Raw genomic sequence first — 26,804 nt, forward strand, 5'->3', positions numbered from 1 at the left:
TTGGTTTATCATAATCATTCACTATGGAGTTTTATCAAGAAATATCAACAAAAAACATCAATACTTTAAAACATATACGTATTTCAAGTAATCTATAATGTGAATAGTAAATTAATATATCATTCTTTAATTTTAACTTTATCTTTATTTTTTCAAGCAAGCTTTAAACCACGTATATGTAAATGGCAAAAATGAAATGAATTAATACGGACTTGTAGAAAAAACAAAGAAATTAAAAGGTTAATTAGGATTAATCTGCACTTGAATATGCTTAGAGCAAGTACTTAGTACACAAAATGCAGCTTATCTCCATCATCTGTGGCCTCCGCGGTGTAGTCGTTAAGACACTTGACGATTGACACTTGGAAGATTTCGGGTTCGATTTCCGGTGAGAAGACAAAAAATAAACGTGATTTTCTTCAAGCCTGGGGGTTTTCTGTTTTAATTCACCACTGTAATTGGACCTCCTGGCATGCCGTGTTGCAAAAATAAATCAACAGATCTGTTGTGTGAATCAATCTAACGGAAATTATACTAAAATGAAAGAAAGTGCTTATATTGTTTTTGTAATGTTGATAGACGTACAAAATACATTTTAACAACACGCTGTTCTTTAAATATAGTATGCAAAAATAATTTAAAATTGTTATTTTATTTATGAAACGCTTTTTGATGGCACTCTAGCTACATGAATGTCCTTCCAGACGAAAGCCGTCGCCATCCCACAAAACGATGCGATAACTATAGTTCTTAAAATATAGCTTGATTAGAATGAAATTTGTCAGAAAAAGTGACGACATAAATTTGTAGTAACGTCAAAGGAGTTATTCATATTGACACACGAAAAATCATTCGTATCTGGCGTGTTAATTTATTTTTTTAATACAATGCTTGACACATAAATCAACATTAATATATAAAATCAGCTTTAAAACTAAAAAAACTAAAATTAACTGAACTTTTAACGACGTTCTTACAAGGTTGCATCATTTTCCAAAACGTAAAATATGGGACAAATTGATCAATGTAAATTGATCGAATACAAAAATAATTCATTTGATGTTGTTCATGAAAAAAGTAAATACGTCTTATTTTTGGTGAATAATGGCTTGCTTTTGCGTTTTTTATATCAATTTTCGGAAACAGAGTTTCAGGATTGCATGAAATAACTGATAAAATCGATTTGATCAGTGGTCAGTAATTTCCCATCACTAATGAAATTAGTTTGACAGCTGTCATTGTAATCAAGCTATATTTTAAGGACTATAAGGATAGATTGAGCCCTAATCTCTTTCGGCAACTTATTAAACATCTTCACTCTTTTATGGTACAAACTGTTCTGAGTTGCCTCGATTCTTGTTTTTGGGAGTCTGAAACATTCACCTCCCTTCGTAGGATAGCGATGAATTTCGTTATTACGCTGAATATTACTGAACATGTATTCGGGCAACAATTCACATTTATCATACCGATGTTGTATTTGGGGTTTTGCAACGAAGCGCGAAATTTTGGAGGTGCAGGTTATCCAGAGTAGAGCGATCACAAATGTGTTTCACCTACCGTATGATACTCATGTAAGGGACATTTATTTTGAAACAAAAATCATGCCTTTTAGCATGCTTCCCTATTTCGAGATAACTAACATTATCATTAATACAACTCTCCACTCAATGCACAGTAACATAAAGCCCGCTTTCAATAGAGACATCCATCAGTACAGTACAGTACTCGATCAAAAAATTATATTTATATTGGATCTGTAAAGTCTACAAAGTTCGGTACGAGATCTTTACAATAGGTTTCAAGGAATTTAATAAATTGCCACAAAAATTTAATTGACGTGCGAATCGAAGAATTATTTTTTACAGAAGTACTTCGAATAAATAATGTTAGTTGATTTAGAGAATGCGCATCTTGAACATGTAACTTTTAATATTTTATCGTTTTTGCTTGTATTTGTAATTTTTAATACTTTTTAAATGATTTTTATGCTTTCATATGTATATGTAAAGTTTTTGATACTTTTTATCCCATATTGAACACGTTTTGTTAATTTAAAAACTTTTTCATTCTTGTATTTTTTTAACATTTACCCTCTCCGATACACGAAATTTTAAAATTTTAAAATTTTTTTTTTGTTCTTTTTTCTTTTATTGATTGTATCATGTATATATCATTTTGAATTCATTTCCATACCTAGTTTTATGTTTATTTTGTAATTTTTTGAAACTTGTTAATACCTTTTTAATTTGTAGTCATAATTTTTATTCTGCTTTTGTAAATAATGTTATAGTTTAAAATATAAAAACGTCTGTAAATAAATATTGTTATCTGCATGTCCATAAATGAGTTTTTTGCAAAAACTCCTTGGGGGTTATATAAAATTATGTACAATACGTTTAAAAATTAAATATTAAAAAAAATTAAATCGTTTTTAAAATGACTGACCACCGCCGACATAATCTAATACTGTTTCGAATATTTGTATATCTGACACACTTTAAATATCGTGCTATTTTAAGATTACAGCACATTTTTTTAAATGCTAAAATCAGACCACAAAACTATACGATATGCACAATGTTAAAAGTTTTCACACGTTTCAAATGCAGTGTGATTTAAGATTTGCTCACCTTAATCACAAATTGTCTGACCACAACAATAGGCCGTAAGTCTAAAATGATACGTAATTTTACACACATCTACAGGAACACTGTGTAGTCCTCATAGTTAGTAAATCCTTGTTTTTATGTGATTTTAAATCATACCGGTTTTCAAGGTTCCCCTTTTATACTCTACAAAGTATTCTAAAATAATGTTTTTAGACTGTATAATATAAACATTCAGAATATTGATATAAAAAGACTACGACACACCCGAGCCTACATAAACCCTCCCAAATGAATCGGAAAAAAATATTAATTGGCGTTCTTATGAGTTACTCAAATAATTTAATTTTAGCAGCCATTTTCAACGAGTTGTACCTAACTTGTACAAAACTTACTATCAGTGGCAGAATTCTGGATCATCTCTACCCCATAGATAGTGGTTAATATAAAGATTTTTATCTGATGATTAAACGTCAAATGGTGTATAAAACTGTTTCAAAAACGGAAATAAAACTAATACGGTTTGGTCAATTCAACCTTGTTTTGGGAAATACTTAAGGTCACAATAATGATCTAAATGAAAATCATCATTAAACTTCTTAGATTTTCACGGCCGTTAAGATGCACAATAAGTTTTTCTGGGTTATTATGCCGTGTGTCGTTCGTACTCTCTACCGACGTTTCGGATCGCGTTACAGCGTCCATCATCAGGGTTGATGTTATTTGTGTATGAATATGTGTTACGAATGTGTTACGAACAGTCATAAAGAAATCGCATAAAGATTGCAATGTAACACAGATTTGTGATACGGTATAGATCCTAAGTACATAATGGTACACATTAATCTAAACGACTACGACACGGTACAAGTCCCAAATACATAACATCACACAAAAACGACTACGACACGGTAAAAATTCTAAGTACCTAACGTAACACATATTCATACACAAATAACATCAACCCTGATGATGGACGCTGTAACGCGATCCGAAACGTCGGTAGAGAGTACGAACGACACACGGCATAATAACCCAGAAAAACTTATTGTGCTAAAATCATCATGTTTGATTTCACGTGTTCATTTTTTTGACGTTTAATCATCAGTGTGGCCAAATATGAATAAAAAAATAAGTCGTGTGGAAAAATAAATATCCCCTAATTCATAATTGCACCCTAGGGCCGAGATTATGAACGGCTATCTTCATCGGTATATACTGAGACGGTTTAAAGTAATATCGATATTTATGTACGAAAGTTTGTATATTTGTATGAAAATTCAAAGTATTTCCGTCGGTAACCAATAATTGTACATGTTTAAAAAAAAAATTCTTAACATTTTCTATTTGTCATACAGGAAACTTAATTTTACTTTGTAGATAAAATTAAAGATAAATTTTAACTCTCCATCAGAATACGTACCCAGGGCCCGTATTACAACGGGAAGTTAATATTTGTCTTTAATTTTATCTACACAGAAAAATTAAATTTTCTGTATTCAAAATATAATATCCATACATTTTTTTCAAAACATGTTCAATTACAGGTTATCGGTTAAGATATATTAAATTTTCATACAAATATACACATTTTCGTACATAAATACCGATTTTTTTATCGTCTCGATATGTACCGATGAAGATAGCGTTTGAAATCGCGGCCCATGAACTCTCAGTGGCCAGCCGTATGAAGAGTACTGTTCTGTGTGTACACCAGAATCCAGAACAACTGTTTTAAACTCGATGGCTGCTCTCAGGTAAAAATCCTGATTAAGGAAATCGAGTGTAGAAAAGTTCTCCTCCTATTGTAGTGGTCGGTGCATTCGCCTACCATGCTTAAGGTTTGATTCCTAGCACGGTTGACGTAAAATATTGATTTTTAAAGTTGCATAAACATATTCATTGTTTCTGGACTTGCAGATCAAGCATAAGACGCTGACTTTTTGGCAATTAAGTGCCCTATGCACCACTGGATGCTGAAAGGTGGATGATGATGATGATTAGGAAATAGGAATGTGTTTGTAGTAGAGTGGGGTTTGAACCTCGGGCTTCTACGATGTGAGTCCGCGACACAAGCAACAGTAGTCACGGATCCCAAACCGATTCATTGATTTAATCGGATCCTTCGAATGAATTATTCCGATCTCCAACGTAAAGTCAGGGCATTATTTCTTGCAATTCAAATCAAATTCGTTTCTGGCCACTTCCTCAAAAATGAATAATATTATTTTAATTACTGATCTACATTTTCTATACTGGCAACTCATATATGATTGTAAATATCCCGTTCCTTCCCAAATCCTTCCTTTTTCAAAAAATTTGTTCTTCTACAGTTCTGTGAACAAGTCAAATGTTAAAAGTTGGCACTCTGATAAATTTTTATCATATCCTGCGTCAGCATATTTTGTACAAAGTGAAGTGAGTGTTGTATAAACAGGCCAAATTATACAGTTCATCATCATCTACACGATACCGGTATCTGCGCTGCAGCAGTAGTGAAGTGCTCCATATGAGAAACAATCGAAAAAACTTTACAAGTGAGTAACAATTTCCATACAGTCCACTAAACTCTAATTCCCTCTGTTATCAGTTGCTCAACGCCTGAAAGGCACTGAACTGACCGAACATTATTCTTAATTCACCGATCGGAATAGTCTAGAATTTAGAAAAATAATTACAGTTTCCGAGCCGATAATGTTGTCATTCAACTTAGTTTACGATTTCCTCATTACGCTAATGCCCATTAGTAATGCCATCCGACCGACCGAACCGACAAATAAAATTTTATCGCCTGCGTAATTCTTATTATTTTAACGCCTTTTGATTGAGCGCACACGAGATATTTCAATGGTTAATTCAATTTTAAAATACCATATTAAACAAAGTTGCCCGACAGCGCAGTAGCGTCGGATCACCGATTACCCACGGATATATTATTACCAGGTTTAATTTTAATTAAAAATTTTTTTAAGAGCATCTGAACGTTTTTACTGGCACAAGAAGCACTGATCACATGATTGGATATAAAAAGAAAGGCGCACATAAACAAACATTCCAGATTTAAAAATTTGTTTAACAACCCATGAAAGCTCTTGAAACTTAAAATATCGCAATTTTTTGTAATTCGTCCTCAGTTCATACCTAACTTTACATCTTGGACAGATAATGAGTGATGTTTTCATATCATCACACCTTTCTATGAAATCATCAAAGAAAAAACTTCTTACGTCATCGACTTGTATACCAGTCGGAGAGTCTGAAGACCAATCTCGTCTGAAGACCAGACCAGTCTAAAGATGCCCCCCGAAGGGCCGGAAATCTATCACAACACATAACAACGATATGATCGATTGGTCTTTATTGACATAAACTTGTGACGTTTCAAAGTTCATTATCATTTTTTTTCGTATTTCCTCCAATTTTCCTAGAATATCGAGGTCTTTACATGATTAACAAATTACAACAGGGATGAAGAATACCTTAAATAAGGGAATATGGAAGTCTAGGCATTTACAGGGCTTATGACCTGTTATTGGCTGGTTAAGTGGCCACTTAACACACTGTGTAACATTCACCAATTTGCCTATGTTTGAACATCCATATTTCTTCAATTCTTTTCTCAAAGAAGTTTAAAAATTGAAAAATTATTTTCAAGCGTTGCCTAGTATGTTAAATAATTCAGTCAGATGAATCAAAAGATGGAAGAATTTATCAAGAACGTCATTTGAAGTAGTCAATTGTTGATATATTTATTAATTTTTATTAACTTCTTTATACATTTTACAGAAACATCGCCGTACAAAAAAATTCTCGAATTTTACCGCGTGTAAAAAATTATTTTTATCTTATTTTTTGTAGCACTGAGCATTCTCGTTGGGGCTTACCTGCCATAAGATATAAGATTTCAAAAGTTCCGACTTGTGACTATCTGACATCGGTGACCCTGACATGAAGACTTTCTGGACATAAAAATCAGGCGGAACGCGCCCCCTTTTGATTAATGAAGACAGACAAAAAAAACCAGACTACAAAACCAATGTATGAAACGAAGTACGAATTGAAAGAGGTAAACTATTTTCCTAGTAAATAATATCGGCCTTACTTATTAGATTTCCTTATACGAGGTTTATATTAAGAAATAACTACACCCGGTTTAACTATTTATAACCGATATAAAAAAAAGCTTACTTATAAATACATTTATTACCTGGAATAACAATTCACAGGTTATTTCATGCTTATTTTTTAAAAATAGTCAACACTGATATGTGCGCGTGCGCAGTAACTTTTATAACAACACAAACAAATGTCGACGTCAAATCGATACTATTGTCAGTTTAATCAAGAACATGGAGAAACCCGTTAAATAAGAAATCAAAACTAGGAAGAAATGGAGAAGTTAAAAACGAATTCCATAGTTTATTCGTGTTTCTTTTTTTATCACGATTAATTAAAAACCGTACAAACATATAACATTTCAGATATTATTTAAACAAATAATTAAAAATAACTTGAATCGTATTTAGAAGGTCGCAGGACTTCGAAATTGTTTAAAATTGAAAAAAAAACTGATAAACTGTCCATTTTGATTACCGAAAAATATGACTTTTGACAGATCGCGTGCTTATTCCAGCATAATACAACATTATGTGCAGGTATAAGTTTCTATGGTCGCTATCCCAGATTTAAACCGAGTTTAACTCTATGCTAAGTTTATAAATAATACTTTTTGCTATACCATCATTATTCTACCACTATTCTCAAGCTTAACTTTATACCCGATTTATAAGTAAGGCCCTATGAGTACTTTTAAAAAGCCATAAATGCAGACAGGGAAACTTACATAAAGTATTTTTCGATGAACTTTTCTACTACGCCGTAGCGCAGTTGGTTAAACGACGAACTGTGAAACAGGCGTCGCTGGTTCGATTCCCGCCAGTTATAAGAAAAAAATCGGTCAAAAATTTTTCCTCAATTGGTTTGGGTGATGTGGTGTATTATTAATTTTTATTTTTTTAGTAAAATAAATATTTGCATCTTTCTGATTTACTCAGATGTGTATTTAATTTTGAGGGCTATTTTCAACGAGTTGTAAATAATTTACTATTAGAAAATGGGAATCAAGTTGGGGTAGAGTGGGATTCGAACCACGGACCTTTGAGGCGTGAGTCCGAGACACTAGCCATGGGACAACAACCCGATCAACTTACTTCTGCATATTTTTATTCCCACCTGCTGATAAGCGTCTAGAAAAGAGGCTTAGCGGGTTATTCCTTTAAAAAATAAGTTGTATAACATAGTTAAAAGTGTCATGTTAAATTAATGAGGAATGGTTAGTAAATAATGGCAAATAATGTCTAGTTTTATCTGCTCAACGCGTGTGTGGTATTATGTAATTATATTTATTTAATAGGGAAATATCACGATATTTTTTAAATATATTAATTAGGGTCTATGAAAAACTGTCGAATAATTTATTTTTTTTTACTTATTAGAAGTATAAATAATATTTTTAAATTTATAATTTTGAATATATTTTTTATACTATTGATACGCGAACTCATCACTTTATTAAAACGAAAGCGCCTTCTTTACCGTTATTAATTTCATTTTTAAATTGTTATCTAATTGCTGTGTGGTATAAAAAGTGTTGCTGAACAGAATAACAGGCTTGTCATTTTCAGCGTGTATTTAAATTAAAACCTTCATTCGATTTTTTATTCTTATGTGTTAAATCTTTGGCAAAAAGTCTGATTTCTTGGGCAGTTTAAACAAAACATCCGGTTTCCTCGTTTGTGATCGTGTTTTGTCGCTTACTTTATTTTCTTTTATATTTTCTACTTTGTTTAAAAAGTAGTTACTTGCATTTTTTTCGGGTGAACTGATGTATTATTTTTCTGTGATCTGGTTTTTGTCTTGGGTAATATTTTTTTCAAAGTAGTATGTAGCGACAACCCTAGACGTGGGCAAAATTGACAAATCACTAGCTAAGAAATCTAAGACAATTTTGCTCACTTAAATATCTATTGTGTTTGTTCAAATAGATATACAGAAATACGTTCTATAGCGTCTTTATTGTTTATGCAATGAAATATATAAAACTTACTTGCCTCGTTTCAACACAAACTCCGCAACAATAAAAGTCTTGACATTATTCATAGATATACACAAACAGATCTTCAAGTTTAACTTCAAATTTCAAGTGATCAACTGAAATCGGCGGTAAACTAAATATTTAGTTTTGCAATGGAACTATCTAAATGTACTTACCAAATGTAATTCTAATGATACCAGTAATTTTTCTTACTTTAATACATGATTTTGTTAAGGATTTCGGCAGTGGGCAAAATTGTCATGTTTGACGGTAACAATATTGTTATGTCGTTTCGCGTCTAGATTACTGTAATGGAATATACGCAAATCTCCTAAAAAACCAAACTAATAAACTTTAAACTGTTTTTAACGCAGCAGCAAGGCATATTACTGGAGTAAATAAATATTCTCATATTTCACATCTTCGATATTTGCACTGGTTAAAAAGTCCAAAGAGAATAAAATACAAGCTTTGCAGGACAGCATTCGAATCCCTTCATGAAATGGCTCCAACATACTTATTGGATCTTTGTGTTAGGGAAAATACATTTTACCGGTACCGGCCCTTACCGGTCCCGATAAGGGCAGGTATGAAGGTAATAAAAACGTAAATAAGGTGTTGTTAGAAATTGAATATTACAACCAGAATTATCTTAAAAAAATAAAAAAAGAGAATACAATTCTATAAAAAAGGGTTTTAACTAAAATATTTTTAAAAAAAATTTTGCATAATTTTGCGTAGAAATAAATAAAATTGTTTAAAAAATGTATGTGATTTAAAATGCTTGTATTTCTTTTCGAAAACAAAAAATTTAAATTTTGCTTCGGACAATTTCATGGTTGATTTATTATCTTTAAATTATTACAACAAACTTTAGTTCAATACTTAGTCTTTAAATGAGAACCCAGATACCTAAGTTTAGTCTGAATTTGAAATGGCGTAATCAGCAGGGCTGGTATTCCAAACGAAATTAAAGCGCTGTATAGCGCGTTTTTACGTACTAAATACGCATTATAGCGCGCTGTAAACGCGTTCGGAATACCAGCCCTGGTCTAAAAGTAATTATATTTTAGTTACATAAAACTTTATGGTAAATATTTTTAATAGAAAAACATTAAAAAATTTATGAAGATTTTTAAAAAACATTTGTTTTAAAATGGCAAAATCGTGTGGTTTCCTCATTTTGCGTGCGTTCTACCCGACTACACCTTTAATATTGTTGTCATTCATAAGACTCAAGCGTAATAGTACTTCTGTGTGGCCTCAAGTTGAGGATGTTGCTGATATATTTAATTGGAACATAGTAAAATCTTTGCCCGAACCTGTCATCTTGCGTCAAGATTTTCATAAATGCAATGCTAACCTTAAAAACTTCAAGATGGGGCGGGGCCATTTTCTGTGAGTAAATTTAAAATAGTTATACATTTTCAAAAACAATTTCATGATTTTTTGAAAACGTAAGAATATCCGACCACATTTAAGAAAGTTTTACTTAATTAAATTTGCCAGCTTTTTGTGAAATTATGAAGACCAATTTTCGTATTTTCAATGTTTTTAAAAAGAAACTTCTTTGGTTTTGTTAAAAATCCAATTATGTGCCTACCCTGGCACACAAATCCGCATTGTATAGAAAAATTGAGGAAATAGTTGACAATAATGTTTTTTTTACAGCATTTTTTACAGCATTTTTCGCTCATATAAGGATGTAAAACCTAAAATAACAGTTAATGATCAAGTGGGCAAAATTGTCAATAAGTGCAGATAATTTTGTCCGGTATATTTTGTCTTCGAAAATTGCATAAATAGAAGAAAAACGAACGTTGCGTACTTGTAAAAATGCTCAGAATATATGTATCACTATTCAACAAAATGGATAGGAGTTGTCACATACAAAAAGATATCATAAAAGTTTGGTAAAACTGGGCAAAATTGTCACGTTAGACGATATGAGTTGAGATTTTAGATCAATAAAAATAACTATTTTATAGTGTTGATGATCTTGGTCGATAGCTTTCTCTGAAATTCTTGGACCTTTGGACTTTTAACCTGGATTTTGGACAGCAATTTTAATTTCTTGACAATCCAGGCCAATCCTGGACGGTTGGTAACCCTAAGGATACCTATATTTATGGATAAATATAGCGCCCTCGATCAAAACGGCACGAACTATTGCTTTATTGGGTTTTTCGTACATAACTAAGGTTCACCATACCGCACTCAGTCGGGGCCACTAAAATTCTCAACGTGTTCAATAGTAATTAATTATTACAATGGATATTTTAATATGTATTTAAGAGATTAGATAGTTTGCGTAAAAATTTTCATATGGCAGTGTTATAAAACCTAATAATTTAATCATTAAATATTTTGTGTAGATAGTAAAACGGGTGCAAGTGGTTAAATAAATATAATTATTTTGTCACATATTAAATACAGCAGATTCTTTAAAAAAAAATGAAAAAAGATATTCGCCCAACGTGGGGCTCGAACCCACGACCCTGAGATTAAGAGTCTCATGCTCTACCGACTGAGCTAGCCGGGCAGGTACCAAAGTGGTCAAAATAGTTGTATAAATACATAAACATGCATTATTCAACATTCAATACAAATAATCCTACCAAGGAAATATAAAAATGTATTTATCTTTATTTTCCAGGTTTGAGATTCCACTTCAAAATATACAAGTTTAACCTAAGTATTTTTTATAAAATTATATTATGCACTTTGAGGTATAATTAAATAGAGATGCTGCTTCATAAAACGATAGTTTGAATTTATGTTCTAAAAAATGGGCCTTGTCGTGTCAACATTGCCGTGCAAAACACGCAGTAGAGTAAAAAAGACTAACTGTTTATGCCAGTTTAAGGATAATTCAAAGGTGTATGTCGCGCTTTTTTCCTCTGCTTAAATTAACTGACTACAAGTTAAGTTCCGGAAGCTAAATTAAATAGAACACAAGACGGGTACTTAGTGCCGCATCTGGCATATACATATATATCAATTATTATGCACTTTATTTTATGTCATTAATGTTTATTACGAATACAAAAATGTCTTATTCGAGAACTGTAACATCAAAATTGAGGCCAAATTATTTTAGAGTTGTTTTTCGATGAATGAAGATCCTATTAAGAATGTACGTAAATAAGTAACTGTATTATTTAATTATTTGATTCATGACGTACACAGCAATGTATTAATGGCTCTGCCGTATGCCGCACGATCACGCATGATTGCAATTTTCCGAAGAATGTTGACATTGAGAGATCCGGTGCAGGCTTCAACAGAAGATGAAAGTAGCGCGCCGCTAACCGCTCACCCCGCCCGCCACAGGTCCCTGGTCTCCGTAATATTGGCCAAAATATAAAATAAAAAAAAACATAATGTACATATGTGTAGAGTATACATAATAATCCTACACTTGAGAAAGATTTATCCCCCCTGTGTTCATTCATCCGCCCCCCTCTTCAATACTCCGCGGAACGTTTGGTTATTCACAGTGGTGCCGTAAACATTTTATTAAAAATGTGAATATTCTTAAAAATTGAACATTTCTTCGCGGCTGTCAAAGTATAAGTAATTTAAATTTATGCATGTTGAAAATTTTATTCGTAAGTAATGTGTGTATCATTACAAATATCTTGTTACGTACTGAATTTACATTTTCTGTACTGGCAACTGGCAACTCATATAAGACTGTACCTTCAAACGTGACAATTTTGCCCAGTTTTACCAAACTTTTACAATATCATTTTTTTTTTGTATAGGACAACTCCTATCTATTTTATTGAATAGTGATACTAATTATTCTGAGCATTTTAACAAGTACACAACGTTTGCTTTTCTTTTATTTATGCAATATAAGAAGACAAAACATGCTGGGCAAAATTATCTTCACTTGTTGACAATTTTGCCTACTTGGTAATTAACTGTTATTTTTGGTTTTATCATCCTTATCATACGGTTTACAACTACTTTTTGGGTGAAAAAAAAAATGTTTATATTTAAACAATAGCATCATTAAGACATCACCATTATAAAATCAATGCAAAACACCGGAGGGCAAAATTGTTAAGTATTTCCTTACAATTCTACCCAATACCGGTATCCGTGCTGCCGCAATAGTGAAGTGCTTCATATAAGAAACAATCGGAAAAACTTTAAAACTGAGTAACAATTTCCATACAGTCAATATCTAATAATTAGTTTTGTGTTATTCTTGTATAATCGCATTATTTTCATGTCTGTGGACGTTTTGTTCTTCATTGTACTTTTTGTTTTTGTTGCTTATATGCTTACGATAATTTGTAAATGCCTGTAACCTGTTTTCGGCTGATGTTATCATGTTTTGGTAAAAGGCTCTTATAAAGGGAAAAAAAGGGGAAAGCGACATTTTTTTGAAAATCGCCTCAAGAGCGTAGTAAAATATCATCAAATATCCCAACACATCTTGCGGCTACAAATGCCTAAGTTAAATGTACAAGTCACTACAAAAATACATGCTACTATCATAATTTTGATTTGGGAATATACGAATAATAAATACCAGCGGTGCTTTTCTGAACCGCTCTATTTACATACAAAATACGCGAGATAAAACAAAAATAATAAAATAACGTACTCCTAACCCTATGAGGCTAAGAGCCCTGTGTTGAGTTTGGATTTTGAATACAATATAATGGAAGTGGAAGCATGCATATTATTAAAGAAAACTAAAAATAATCATTATAACAAAAAATAATGTTATTTTTATTTTATGTGTACAGAGTACACATAAAAACATATTTTTAATATTGTGATATTTGTACGTGTCCAGGCGGATAAAGAATAGGTTCAGATAAAAACCAGAATACTGGTTTTGTGAGTGTTTTCGACTCGGTGGCTGCTAACACGTAAAAATTCTGAAAAGGGAAATCTAGTGGGAAAAGTCCGTCTTGTAGTGTTGGTTGGCGCTTTGCATTCTTGAGATGCCGGGTTCGATTTCTGGCAGGACCGATGTAAAACGTTCGTGTTACGCAGCGATTGGAGTGCCAATGCAGTGCCCAATGCACCACTTGGAGTGACTAGGAAAATTGTGATGATGGCAGTTTTAAACTAAATTTACTTTTTACCCCCCTATTTTCAGTCTCAAAAAAACTTTTTTGAACGTTGTAAATCTCAGACCAAATTAGATAAATGTTGTGAAATATTTTTAACAGTTTCCTTTCCCTGTCTTACGTAGAGAAAATACTACCAACATCGTGCGCACAGCATTGGTTTTTTTTATCTAAAAATCGTCTGGCGGCAATACAAGAGAAAGAGACAGAAAACATTGTGTGTGGTCCAGCATAGGGCCGGCGACATGGGTAGCCTAAGGAAGCCTTTCGTTATTCCCCATAATAATTTTAAATTTAAAAATAAGATAACTTATCAGTCTTATATATATTTTTATCAATGGAAAACGTATATTTGTGCAATATAAAAGTTTGTTTTAAAAAAGCAAGTTAAATAATGAATAGTTCCAATGCGCAAATTAAGACGATGCAAAAAAAGTTAGCAAAAAAAGTTACGTTTATTTATTTTATTTAATCAATATTCTTGAGAAATAAAGCAAACTATTTTTTTCTATATATGTCTTGTTACTTGTTACTATATTCATTCTTTATGAAATAATTTTTATTGTGAAAGAAAATGGTAATTGAAAATTAATTTATTACACAAACTTATTATGACTTTTTAAGATTAGATTAAGTGTTAAGCCAAAGTAACTGACAAAAATAAAATAAATTAAATTACAATAACATGTGATAAAATAGAATAACAATTAAGAAAAATGAAATAAAAATAATACCTATTATATAATGAAAAATAACTGTCCAAAAAAATTACAAAAAATCAAGATTGAATTATACAATTTTAGTTACAGAATTTTTATTTTTTTGAGTTACAGAAAAAAAAGATTAATTGAGTCGTTTTAATCAGAAAATATAGAAGTAGCTATACATACTAAAAAGTGTTCAGATAATCAAATTTTGAAAGAGAAATAGATTATATTAAAACTATACTTTACACGAAATCTAAAATTTGTTCGCATTTGTTGAATTCTGGAAGATCACATTCCTTGAACGAAACAACAAATGGCCATAGTGGGGGTATACTTCGTGTATTTCCGTATCGGTTCGGAGGTTTCCGCGCCGTCAGAGCGCCAACATAATGACAACAAAACAGTCATGGCGGCAGCGAAATCAGTGTGTTTGAGGCTTTCGCGCGTGTAAGTCTTGTCAGTAAATACGAAAAGTTGGAATGCTGGTGTGTAGTGGTATTTTTAACTATCGAATCGAGGATATAGTGCAGTGCCTGTGAGTTAATTAAATAGTGCTAGTGATATCTGAAAAATGACGAGTGGTGTAATGTTGTTTGTGATGCTACGGCGGTGACAAAACGTCTAAATGTGGATATCGGTGACAGTTTCGGGTCTGAGACCATGGTCGTTCCTAATCCTGCGAATCCGGCGGAACGCTTAGCGCCTTCGGGTCGTGCTACGCCCTCTGGGCCCCCGCCTGCGGCAGCCCTAGGACCAGACAGGCACAAGGAAGACCTGTACATTAGGACCAGCTGGATAGATGCATCCCTCGCGCTATCCCAACTCGAGAAGGTATGGTCCGGTCTGCCAATTCATGTACTTAAACTTTATAATACTTCAATAAAGTTTTTCCGGAAAATGTTGTGAAAAGTTAACTTCCAAAATAATAGTGAAGTTATCGTAATGTTTTGACATCGGTATGTGGTGCCGCGCGGGAAATTAAAGAACTATTGGCCCAGTCGGCCGCTCAGATTTCTTCTGGAGCGCGCTGGAATTCAAATTTCACTCGAGTTTAAGCTGTTTTTTTCACATTTATAAACGGTTTTAAACTACAAAATGTATTAATTTCGCTGAACGTCGTTCCCGATGCTACAAATATCATAATTTTGTTCAAATCTTTTTCTTAAACTCATTTTTTTAGGTACATATTTATATTTTTTAATTATTTTTATTGGATATTCTACAAGTAAGGTGATATCCCAATAAATGTCTTGCCTATAAATATATTCTGTGAAATCATAATGAATAATTGTCATAGAAATATAATATTTTTAGACTCGAATAATAATATTGTCTAAACTTTAAACTCTGTTATATATGTTTCTGGGCCCCGATTGTAATGGGAAATTAACGGAGTTATCTTCGACTGCCTATAAAGAAAAATCGATAGTTGTGTACGAAAATGAGTATATGTTCCTTAAGTAATGAAAGCGTATAAATTATGCTGACTTTATAAATGAGTAAATAATTGTATATAGCCACTTATCAACTTTTTCATGTCTGCCGATTTTGAGACATACCCGTCTCTTCGTCAGTACTCTTATTACGGACACTAATAAGAGTGTGTATAGTGGGATTTGTATTTTGATGTAATTGGTGTCCTGACGAAGAGACGGGAACGTTTCGAAACTGTAAGACATAGAAAAGTCAGGAAGTAGTTATTTACGATTATTTATTAACATTTATTAAAAGGTTTGATTGTTAATTCATAAATATAAAATATGTTGACTCAAAAAAAATACAATGAGAAAGTTCGGTGGTTTTTATTACAATTTTTTATTTGTTAATAGACTATTAAATTAACTAAAATATATGTTTAAAAAAAAATTATGTTTCGTATTATCAGCGCTATGATATTTTAAAGTTTTTAATTTCTGAAATTAATCCGCGTGTGACGTCTTAAGTTCTGTTCCGCTTCTTCGCGGTCAGTTCTGACGATTGGTCCGTTGACGCTAAGTAAACCGAAAATCTTCCACAACTCTCTTATCATTGGTTGATTCATATGAACTATTTATGCCGCGTCATTCAAAGTAGTTAGTTTTTATTAAAATATTTTTTCCATACATTCTAAGAAACTTAGCCGCGTAATTTAATGCTCTAATTTTTACCGCGCGTAAGAAAAAAAATATTGTGTCCAATTTCCCGTAGGACTGAAGTTCCTCATTATTCAGAAGTGAGTATTGTAGAATTATTCTAATAGTTTAAGTATACATATGTAATGTATGTAAGTACGTATTAAATAAAAAAAACTCAATTTTAAAGCCCCTATGAGATGATGTGCAAATACTTCGTTATTATCAATTAATACTTAATTATGAAGATGCAAATGCTGAAATTTTAAAGCTCCAAAATAATGTTCGTTCTTTGCCTTCTCGTGCGGGGCCCCTCGACCGTAAACATGAAACTGCCAGCTATTGTTTTCATTGACACGTTTCAAAATCGGAATGCGTTGATAATCAACCGGAGTGAGCCGTTGGCGTTGCAATAATTGAGTGATAACTCCGAAACCTCGCCGTCCCTAGACCCTTGCAGCTGGGCTCCCCGGGAAAAGGTTTCTCAATATAATTCCCTCCCCGTTGGCCGCAGCCCCAAGTTCCTGGAACAAGCTACCATACTCCGCGCTAACTGCCAACCGCCGACATTTTGTGACTCCGGGATTTTATTCATTATTATAGTCGGATAATTTATATAGCGCCATTTTTGTGAAAATCACCTCAAGGGCGCTGTGCAATAAATAAATATCCCGGCACGTCTTGCAGCTGCAGAGCGCATGGACGGTAAGTAATTTAGCCCCCATTTACATTATGTTATAACAAGTTTGTTGAAATTCTAAGCCCCAATTTACATAATTTAAGTATTTTATGGTTGATAACATTTACATATTGGAGCAAGATTACCATTCGTCTTGCAGCTACAAAGCGCATGGACGAGTGATCAATAATAAGTCTATTTTCTGTATGTATTTGTCATATTTACTTCTTAAAAGAAAAATACAATAAAACTCCTATTGAGCGAATTGATATAATTAAGCATTAAAAAAGTAAATTAATCAACAAGTTTTTTTATGATATATTTATTTATTGAGTATTTCATTGATAAAAAGTTTACATGATTTGGTTATGATGTATTTATTCCTCACTGGGAAATCCCGTGCCAAGGCATACATTTTACAAAATTTTTCAAGTTTTTTTGACAAAGTACTTTTTTATTTTATTTTCATACACCAATGTATGTATTTGTATTTTTTTTCAATTTACATGATTAAGACTAATAACTATTTAATACAATACTATTTTAATAATTATATTTTTTGAAGATTTATTGGTAAAATTGTAAGTTGCTTGAATTCCACGTCCATCCGCTTTGTAGCTGCAAGGCGATTGGTAATCTTGCTTCAATATGTAAATGTTACCATCCACAAAATACATAAATTTTGTAAACGGGGTCTAGAATTTCCATAGTCCGTGCGCTTAGTAGCTGCAAGACTTGTTAAAATCTAACGCCTATTTTTTAGATTAAAAAAAAAATATTAATTTAATATCATTCCAACACTAAACTTGATTGTAAAATTAAAACAAAATGTAAACGGGGGCTGGATTACTTACCGCCCTGCGCTCTGCAGCTGCAAGACGTGCTGTAATTTAGATCCTATCTGTTATAATTGAAATATATCATAATTGGAGAGGAAACAATAGAATCCTAATCGTCCATGCACCCTGTAGCTGCAAGACGTGCTGGGATATTCATTTACTGTACAGCGCCCTTGAGGTAATTTTCACAAAAATGGCTCTTTAGAAATTATCCAACTATATATACAATTTAAGTTTATAATATTTGATCTTCTAACTTTGTGATTTTCTTCCGTGTCAAACAATTGAACTACCCGTATTTATTTATTTTATTTTCACGCCTTACCAGGAAAATTTTCGTGTAGAAAACTGTCTGCATAATAATTCAATCGTTAATTTCGAAATTGATCGAGGTGATAATTTATAATATCTATTAAAACCATATTGTAAGTACAGATTGGCCATGTATCGCGCCAATCCACCCGGCTCGGTTTAAATTAGGGTGCGTGGGTAGGTACCTATTTATTCATTCAAAATTACATTCGTTTTAATATTAATAAACTTATTAAGACTTATCGTTTTCTTTTTCCGCTTTATGCTTTGTTTCAACTCGAGGGTGAAAATTTTGCTAAAGGAAATCAAGTGTAGATTAGTCGGCCTCATGGTGTACTGGTTAGTGCGTTTACCTGCCAATTAATAAATAAAGTAATAAAAAATACATATATTTATACTATGTATAAAAGTCGATCCCCCCTATGTTTATTTTATCAGGTCGGGTGGAATTATGCTGTGGTGTAAAAACGGCTATTAAATCCACGCAAGTCAAACTTCTTTTATTTTTATAGTTTTGATGAAATTAAATATCAATTCGTATCGTACATTTTTTTTAGGAGTATGTGTTTTTCTTTCTCTTGTGAAAATCATTCATTTCATACTTTGGTCGTTTCCGAAATTAACGATTCAATTATGCTGATGTTATAAACTCTTAGATATTTATTAATATTTAAAGCATTAACTTTGTGGTCAAACATTTGACCAAATGTTATTAAATAGTTGTATATAACCACTTACCGATTTTTCTATGTTTCGAGACGTACCCGTCTCTTCGTCGGGACACCAATTAAACCAATATACAAAACCCATTGTACACTTTCATAATAGTTGTTGCTCAAAAATATAAAACCAACACGATATGCATTTTAATAAGCAACCCTTATAGCACTAAGAATAAAAATAAGTTATTCATAAATTCTTATCTAGTGCTTCAGCTATTGGATTGAATTGAGATGATAATTCTGAAATCTGATAGCATCTCTTTAAAAAATATATTTTATCATCATTTAAATCTTCCACGGTGTTTTGTTTATTTTTGTTTGTTTTTTCTCTTTATTCTCGCCACGTACACAAATAAATATTTCAGGGCCTTAGAATATAGCAAATTAACTTATTTAGCATTTACTTTTCGCGATCATTAAATTCTTGGTATTTAGTATTTTCATGTGATCGAGCAGTGTTTCTCCATATTTTTAATATAGTGGGAACATTATTATTTTAATAATACTTATGCTTCATCTGCGTGGAACTTCTGACAATATGAGATTAATTTTTGCATTAATAGACACCTTTGCACCAAGAGTTATAAATAAAGAATGTTGTAAAATACTTCAATGCCACGTTTTTGTAATCATTTTAAGAGAAAATGTTGAAATATTCTAAAAAAAAGAGTATGAAATACCGCATACGATTATAGTATGCTAATGATGCAATAAGGGCTTTTAAAAAATATATATACGCCTCCACTCGTTTGCGAGTGATTTTGGCTCTTAGAAACAAGAATAAGAAATTTAAAGAACATACGTTTCAGTGAACGACAAAAAAATATCATATAATTGGAGGTATTTAAAATCAGTATGAAAGAGTCATGTGACAATAAAATATCATTACCGTCTAAATTGAACGTAAACATAACATGAAATTTTGGGCCAAAAGTAAAGAGGGACATGCAATGAGGGCTTACCTATATTTAATTTACAAATTATAATTTTTTTCTTTGATGTTCTTTACTGTGCTTATCGCTTTTTAGTTCTTAATCGTATTTTTCTGAAAGCTTAGCTTACTCATTAAGTACGTTAAAATAGTTTTTTTTTATTCACGTTATCAAGTTTATAAAGCCAAACTATAGTCAAAGGTAGGAAACTTCACGTTATGGTAATATGGCGAACAACTACCATTATTGTGTGGGATTAGTTTAATATAATATTGCACGGCACTCATCTTGATTTGAAATATAATTTAAGTTGAATTCGAAGTTGAGGGGTGCGGTCCAAATTATGGAGTAAGATATTCTTGGAGTGGCTTTGTACCGGGTAATAACAGGAGGATAGAACTGAAACGAATTGTATTACTAGACATGGATTCGGTAAGGAATCTTTAGAGATTCCTTACCAAATCTATGTCTAGTAATAATAATAATAAAAATAATAATGATGTTTAATCTGTGTTTAGATACAAACTAACATTTCTCATTCCCAAATGACTTGTTCAAATAAAATCATACATCCCGTCACGTCGCCTATCCCCGTAGACGGGGTAATTTATACACCGAGCAACACGCAAAATTACATTTTTGAGGTATTCTTAATAGCGTCGTTTCATGACAGTATGGTAATTGGATACTTTAAATATTTTATTTCGCACGTTTCTAAAGTTAACCGCTCCGTTGCCTTGTTAAAGTAAGGTCTTCATAAAATCTCAATGGGTTATGACTTTAAATTGTTTAATTTCGCTCAAATTTACACCGCTGTTTTATAAATTGTAATTGAATTTTTAACGTCTTATTGCTGCCTAATTTAAATTCCGGGATATAATTTTTCGAATATAAGTATTAGTTTTTATTTGAATATTGAATGTCGCATTCAATAATTTGATACTGTTTTTCAATCTACGTGCTAGTTCCTTGGTCTTAGAGTAATACTACGCCTCTGACTAATAGAATCGCTCATACGGACAAAAAACCATTCTATGATCATCCAACACAAAGTTAACTACAGTTTACATCGATACAACGGGCAGTAGGTACTCGGGCCGAGAATTGCGAGCGCACACCGAAACTGTCCGTTGCACGTTTGTCGTCAGTTGCAATAGGGCTAAAGGGCTTCTCTGGCGAATTATTACTCCGAGATCTCGATAGTAGCGTTTGGACCCACCTGTAAAATTCCGGGTACTTCATTCCTCGGGCTCGGAAGTCGCAGGGTCGGATACGGGAGAGGCAGATCGCCCTCGTCTCGCGAGCAGCTGTATATTTCTTTAATACATACATTTCCGAGAGAAAAGGAAACAGGTAGAGTTATTAAGAGAGCGCCGAACATTCGGACCCGCCAAAAATGATAATGGCGCATGGCGGGAGTTTTTGTCCGCCGATCTCCGTGTGCGGGATCCTCCGCCAACCGGTTCACGGCTCAGCCGCGGGATTACAAGTAAATATCAGTCGAGTGCCATCACGAGCACTGGAACTGCTCGGAGCTCGGCCGGTGAAAGTGTTTCCACTTTTGTCGAGAGTATAAAAAAACACCAACATAACTCAAACAAATACCATTTTCCGGCCATTCAAAAATGAACGGTTAAAGTCTGCACTAAAGCGTTTAGATTTTCTAAGTTTAGCTCAGATCGCAAGCATCATATTCATCATCATCGTAATTCCCTTTCCGCACCTATTGGTACACCAATCGCAGCGTATCTTGATTATTTTTGTTACATGAAGGTGAAATGATCAGTCTTACGCTTCAAGAACCAGTCCAGGGACTATGAAATAATATAGAGTGAAAACACCCTTTTAAATCAACATTTCATATCAACCATGTCGGGAATCGAACCCGAGACCTCTTGCATGGTAGGCAAACGTTCTGACCATTACACCACGAGGCCGACAAGCAACATATTTACTGAGCAAGTATTATTTTGGCCAAACGTGTTAGTAATTGGTTTTAATCCCAAACTTTTCTGGGAGAAAGCATATTATAATTATACGGAAAAGGTATTTAGTATTTAGGTGATATAATAATTTGATAATGATATAATTCGCCGTCATTCACACTGTTTTATGCAATACGGTAAATAGTAACTAAAATATATGTTTGTATCCTTTTTCAGGTGTTTATTAGATCTATTGGTGTTATTTTAGATTCATTTTCTAAAGTAAAACTATCCTTTTATTTTATTTTCTCCGTGAGAGTAAAAACATTATCTTTTCTGCTGCCCCTACCCTCAAAATTCCACATCTCCCAGAAACTGCAGCCCTGGCTTAAAATATTCGCCTTCGGGCCATTTTGATTTCTTGTTATTATTTAAATAATAAAATATTCAGTATTTCACGTCTGCAGTAGGTACCTACTTTATAAAATAACTCATTCACTACCCGCACGAGTGCATTTTGAAACGGGACTTATAACGTAAAATCACATTTGACTACACTTGATTGCATTGATATTATATTACTACGATTTACGTCTACATACTTTTGGTGCAAGTTCATATTTTAAATCTAAATAGATAAAGCAATATTTAAACTAAAGTATACAAAACACACATATATATAACTATCCAGAATTAAGCTGACAACTTGCACTTCACTATGTTTGTTATTGAGATTGTATCTAATAAAAATTGTCGTAGCAAGATTTTATGTTTGGATTTGTTGCTAAGCTTTATGTCGTAAATAATATCGTGGCATGCTTACTGTACAATATGTATTAAAGAATGTATGTTTACATTACAAACAGTAGCCCGTGGTAGCGCAACTTTTTATTTCCTAGTCTCCTGTACATCAGTAGCACCGAATAGTTTGATTGGCATGACGCCGAAGAAATCTCTTGATTGATTAATTAATGATGGCGCCGTTTATGTCGAAATGTAAATAAGTAGTTTGTGATTATTGTAATACCAATTTAATATGATAATTATTTTTTTATGAACCTCAAATCTCAAAAAAGTGGGAGCAAGAAAAAAAACGTTATTTTATCTCTTTAAATGTACCCACACATTAATCGAAAATTTGGTTCAGTTTATTTATAAAAAAATGTAAGTACTTAAATTATTTTTATTTTTAAATAAAAATGTTTTTTTTATTTCCAATGAAAGTTACAGGTCAAGTTCAGTTGTATTAAAGTCATTTGGTAACTTTTTTTCTAGCGAATATCGATAATAACTATTGAATTAATAATAATTGTATTTGTTCAAATGATACAAGTAGACATGTTTCAATTAGATAATCATACTACGTGATCTACCTTAATTTTGTAGTCTTCGCTTTAGTTCATTCGGTCCATTATTGGTCGGCTTCTGTTTTTGCTTAATCATCTCTTCGCAGTTTCCACCTGGATGTTGCTTCACCCTTCATCCGCCCACAAAATGCTATCCCGCCCTCGCTCATCTCCCGGGTTCACCATGTCTGCACAATATACTGGCCATTACGCCAAAATCGGAGCGTTATGAATTATTACTTCTCGTCTTGTTTTTAATCATTTTCGTGTATTTACATGCAAAAACTCGAAAAACAATTGGAATTTCAAAAATTAGTTTTGTAAACTGTTACGAATACATAATTAAAGTTAATGAACATGGTAACCTTCTTAATAATATATACATCTCGAGTTGGACAGTGGATAGCGTACTGCCTCCAAGATTCGCGGTATTTGGAGCGAGACCTCGCATGACACACGAGCGATGGGCCCCAATTAACGTCTCCAAGTTGCTCCCAATAATTGTCTCATTACGTGAATACTTTCGTTATTATTTCGTAGCGAGAATTTTTGAAAAATTTCCCCGGCGATTGAGTAATTCGTCGGAACTAATAAAGACATTAACACGACGAATCTCGATAAAAACGTCGGCGTGGGTCCATTATGTAATGTTGCACTGGGGAATGGAGAGGTATGTGTGGGCGATTAAAAAATAAAATACGATACCTTTTAAACGTGAGTAGGTAAACACGAGACTGATGAGTACAGGGGTACGCTATCTTTTATCGAATGTGCATTATTTCGATACACGACAAATTTATTTTATTTTCATAATTAGTAATAACAATAAAAAATCTTTACTAACCATAATATAAGTATACAATGTGATAAATACAAATAAAACACAAAGGTAACATGGTTAAATGGCGGACTTATTGCCACTAGCAATTTATTACAGCCTGACCAAGAACAAATAAAAATACAATAATAAAAACATTATAAATGATTATGGTGTCTATCGCTTACATGAATTACATTGAATACATTTTAGTTTATTCAATTGCATCTATCAAGTATTCATTTATACTAAAGAAACATTTATTTATTATTCCTATAGAACAAACCTTTTGAACTTTTTCAAAGATGGTGAATGGTGATTATCTATGTTTATTTATTTATGTATTTCACAATAGTATATACAATTTTTTGTTCACTTTGCCCAGTTGTATGAAACAGTACTTATGATTTTCTTGTTATACTACTTAAATATTTTATTATTTAATTTGTTTTTTACATTTATTCTTGAATTCTTTAAACTTTCTACTAAATATGTTGAATAATTTTCAGGTTTAATTTCTCTTATAAATCTTGGGTAAAATGAAATTTATGTTTTTTTTTTTTTTAAATACTAAGCCAAATATGTTAGTATTATAATTTTTTGTAAAAGGTAGATTTGCCGTTAATGTCAATAAAATAAACACTTGAATATGGTTGAATAATCAAATTCTCCTGATTAAAGTTTCTAGTAAAAGTGTACTGAAACGATAAATCTTCAAAGAAGGTATTTGTTTTCTAATAATTTTGATTAATACACCATCTCTCTTTATCCCCTTCGCGGAAGTCCGCCGCGCGCCACAAGGAGGTAGAATTGCCCGCATTCTTGAAGTAGATTAAGCCATTTCAGCCTCCCCGAATGTCGTCATCTCCGATTTATGTAACCACCACTAATCGAAGTTATGCGGTCTCAACATTTTTGAGGTACCCGGGGAGATAGCGGCTGCGGACGACCAACCGACCAACCGACCGACAGCCAATCTATCCGAAACGTTTCTGCCCTTCTTGTTTCTTGTTACTTCAAATCACGTAATTAAATGTAGATATATTTTAATTCTAAATATTTTATTCATCTTAAATCGTTACCTAATTTCCAGTGATGAAGACCCAGAACGTTGATGCCTTCCCCGATCCCGTATCATTTCTTTTCTATGAATCTGGCGATTGCTGGACCATATGGCGTGAGACATATTCTCCGCTTCATCGGTAGTCTGCGGTCACGCAACATGATATTTTATTTTCGGGACTACAGCGATAGCGATAAACTGCTCAATACCACAAAGCGATCACCAGTTTTTATGATCATTACTGCAACTACACCCAAGATACTCTTCAAAATATTCGGAATAAAAATATGTGTACGTACGTCTTGGTTTTAGTCATAATATAATCTACTTCTGATCGACGATTGAATTTGGTATTTTATTGCTAACTAAAATTTATCAGTCTGCTACTATGAGAATATTGTTATTCGAGTCATGCGTTGATTTTTTTTATTCACATTCGAATTGAATAAAGCCATTGCAATATTCGATCACTAGGTAGCAGTTTCGCCGGTAGACCTCCCAGGTAGTAGGTAGGTAAGGCAGCTTCCGATCGCCATCATTATTCACGCTACTGTGTCTCCGACCTCACCAACCTCTGATCCACTCTCTTCAGTACCGTCGCTTCACGCTCCACATAATAATGGCTCGCTTTTCTATTTCGGGTACAATTTTACCGCTGCTTCGAGCTATATCGTTACTCGTCTTTTCTACTTTGGTATTTACAGGCGTCACCCGAGATTGATATGTTTTAAAACATTTAAGCAATGGATTGTTATCGCTCATACACTAAATTTACAGTTAAATAAATCCACTCAATTCAGCGTTGAAACTTCGAACAATATTGTACGCTTGTATTTGAGATTCTCAACAAGATTTCGCCATTTACAAATGCAAAATGCATTCCACAAGTTATACATTATCCATATAAATTTGTGTTAATTTGATATATAAAACAGAGTACAATATTACACACGATTCACTAAACACCATAATGAATCATACAATATTGAATAGAGTTTAAGTACCTACTTGACATAGATTATAGTCGAAGCTCTTAGCATCCAAGTTCTATCTTCAATCAATGAGTTTCGCAAAAAAAATAAGAAACAGTAACTTATTTGCCTCATTTTACGACAACATTATTTAACTTCAAACATATTTTAAGTTAACTTTTTTGGTCCCTTAGTTAAATCATTTTTTGGTTCCATGTGATATTTGACGAAATAAGAAGTTCATTGTATTCCACTTGACTACGTCACTATACTATAGCAGTGTTTTTCAACCTTTTCGAATGCGCGACCCATTTTACGAGTAAAAAAATCTGGGCACCCCCCGAACCTTACTTTTTTTTGCTCGTATATTTAATTTTATTTCTATTGAGATCATATTATTATAAATCGAGAAATCAAGTGCAAGGCGGGCGCAGCGAGACGTCAGCACAAAATTTTGAAGAAAAATCTTATAGAACCTCCTGCTGACAATATGTTTAAAATATAATTTAATTCGCATAAGATTCACGTCCTTTGGATGAAAAGAAAAGAATAATATCGAGAGCTGGCAAGGGGAGCTTTAG

The 26,804-nt window shown here is 32.8% G+C and overlaps 1 protein-coding gene and 1 non-coding gene across 3 annotated transcripts in view; one reads left to right on the forward strand and one right to left on the reverse strand.

Moving 5' to 3' along the window:
- Positions 1 to 11,172: 11,172 nt before the first annotated feature.
- TRNAK-CUU (transfer RNA lysine (anticodon CUU)) lies at positions 11,173 to 11,245 on the reverse strand. The gene has a single exon. It is a non-coding gene; the product is annotated as a tRNA-Lys (tRNA).
- Positions 11,246 to 14,922: 3,677 nt separating this feature from the next.
- ptc (protein patched) overlaps positions 14,923 to 26,804 on the forward strand; it is a 79,514-nt gene continuing 67,632 nt past the window's right edge. Inside the window, exon 1 of one of the 2 annotated variants that reach the window (XR_015821992.1) lies at positions 14,923 to 15,337. Coding sequence is in view for 1 of the 2 variants with exons in the window: in XM_088224335.1 (XP_088080461.1) it covers positions 15,167 to 15,337 (171 nt within the window). In the remaining variant the exon portion in view is untranslated. The remainder of the gene's footprint in view (positions 15,338 to 26,804) is intronic. The other variant, XM_088224335.1, reaches the window with a different exon arrangement.

Source organism: Micrasema longulum, unplaced genomic scaffold, assembly GCF_059751315.1.
Source record: "Micrasema longulum isolate JH-2025_06_02 unplaced genomic scaffold, ASM5975131v1 h1tg000031l, whole genome shotgun sequence".
Taxonomy (NCBI): Eukaryota; Metazoa; Arthropoda; class Insecta; order Trichoptera; family Brachycentridae; genus Micrasema; species Micrasema longulum.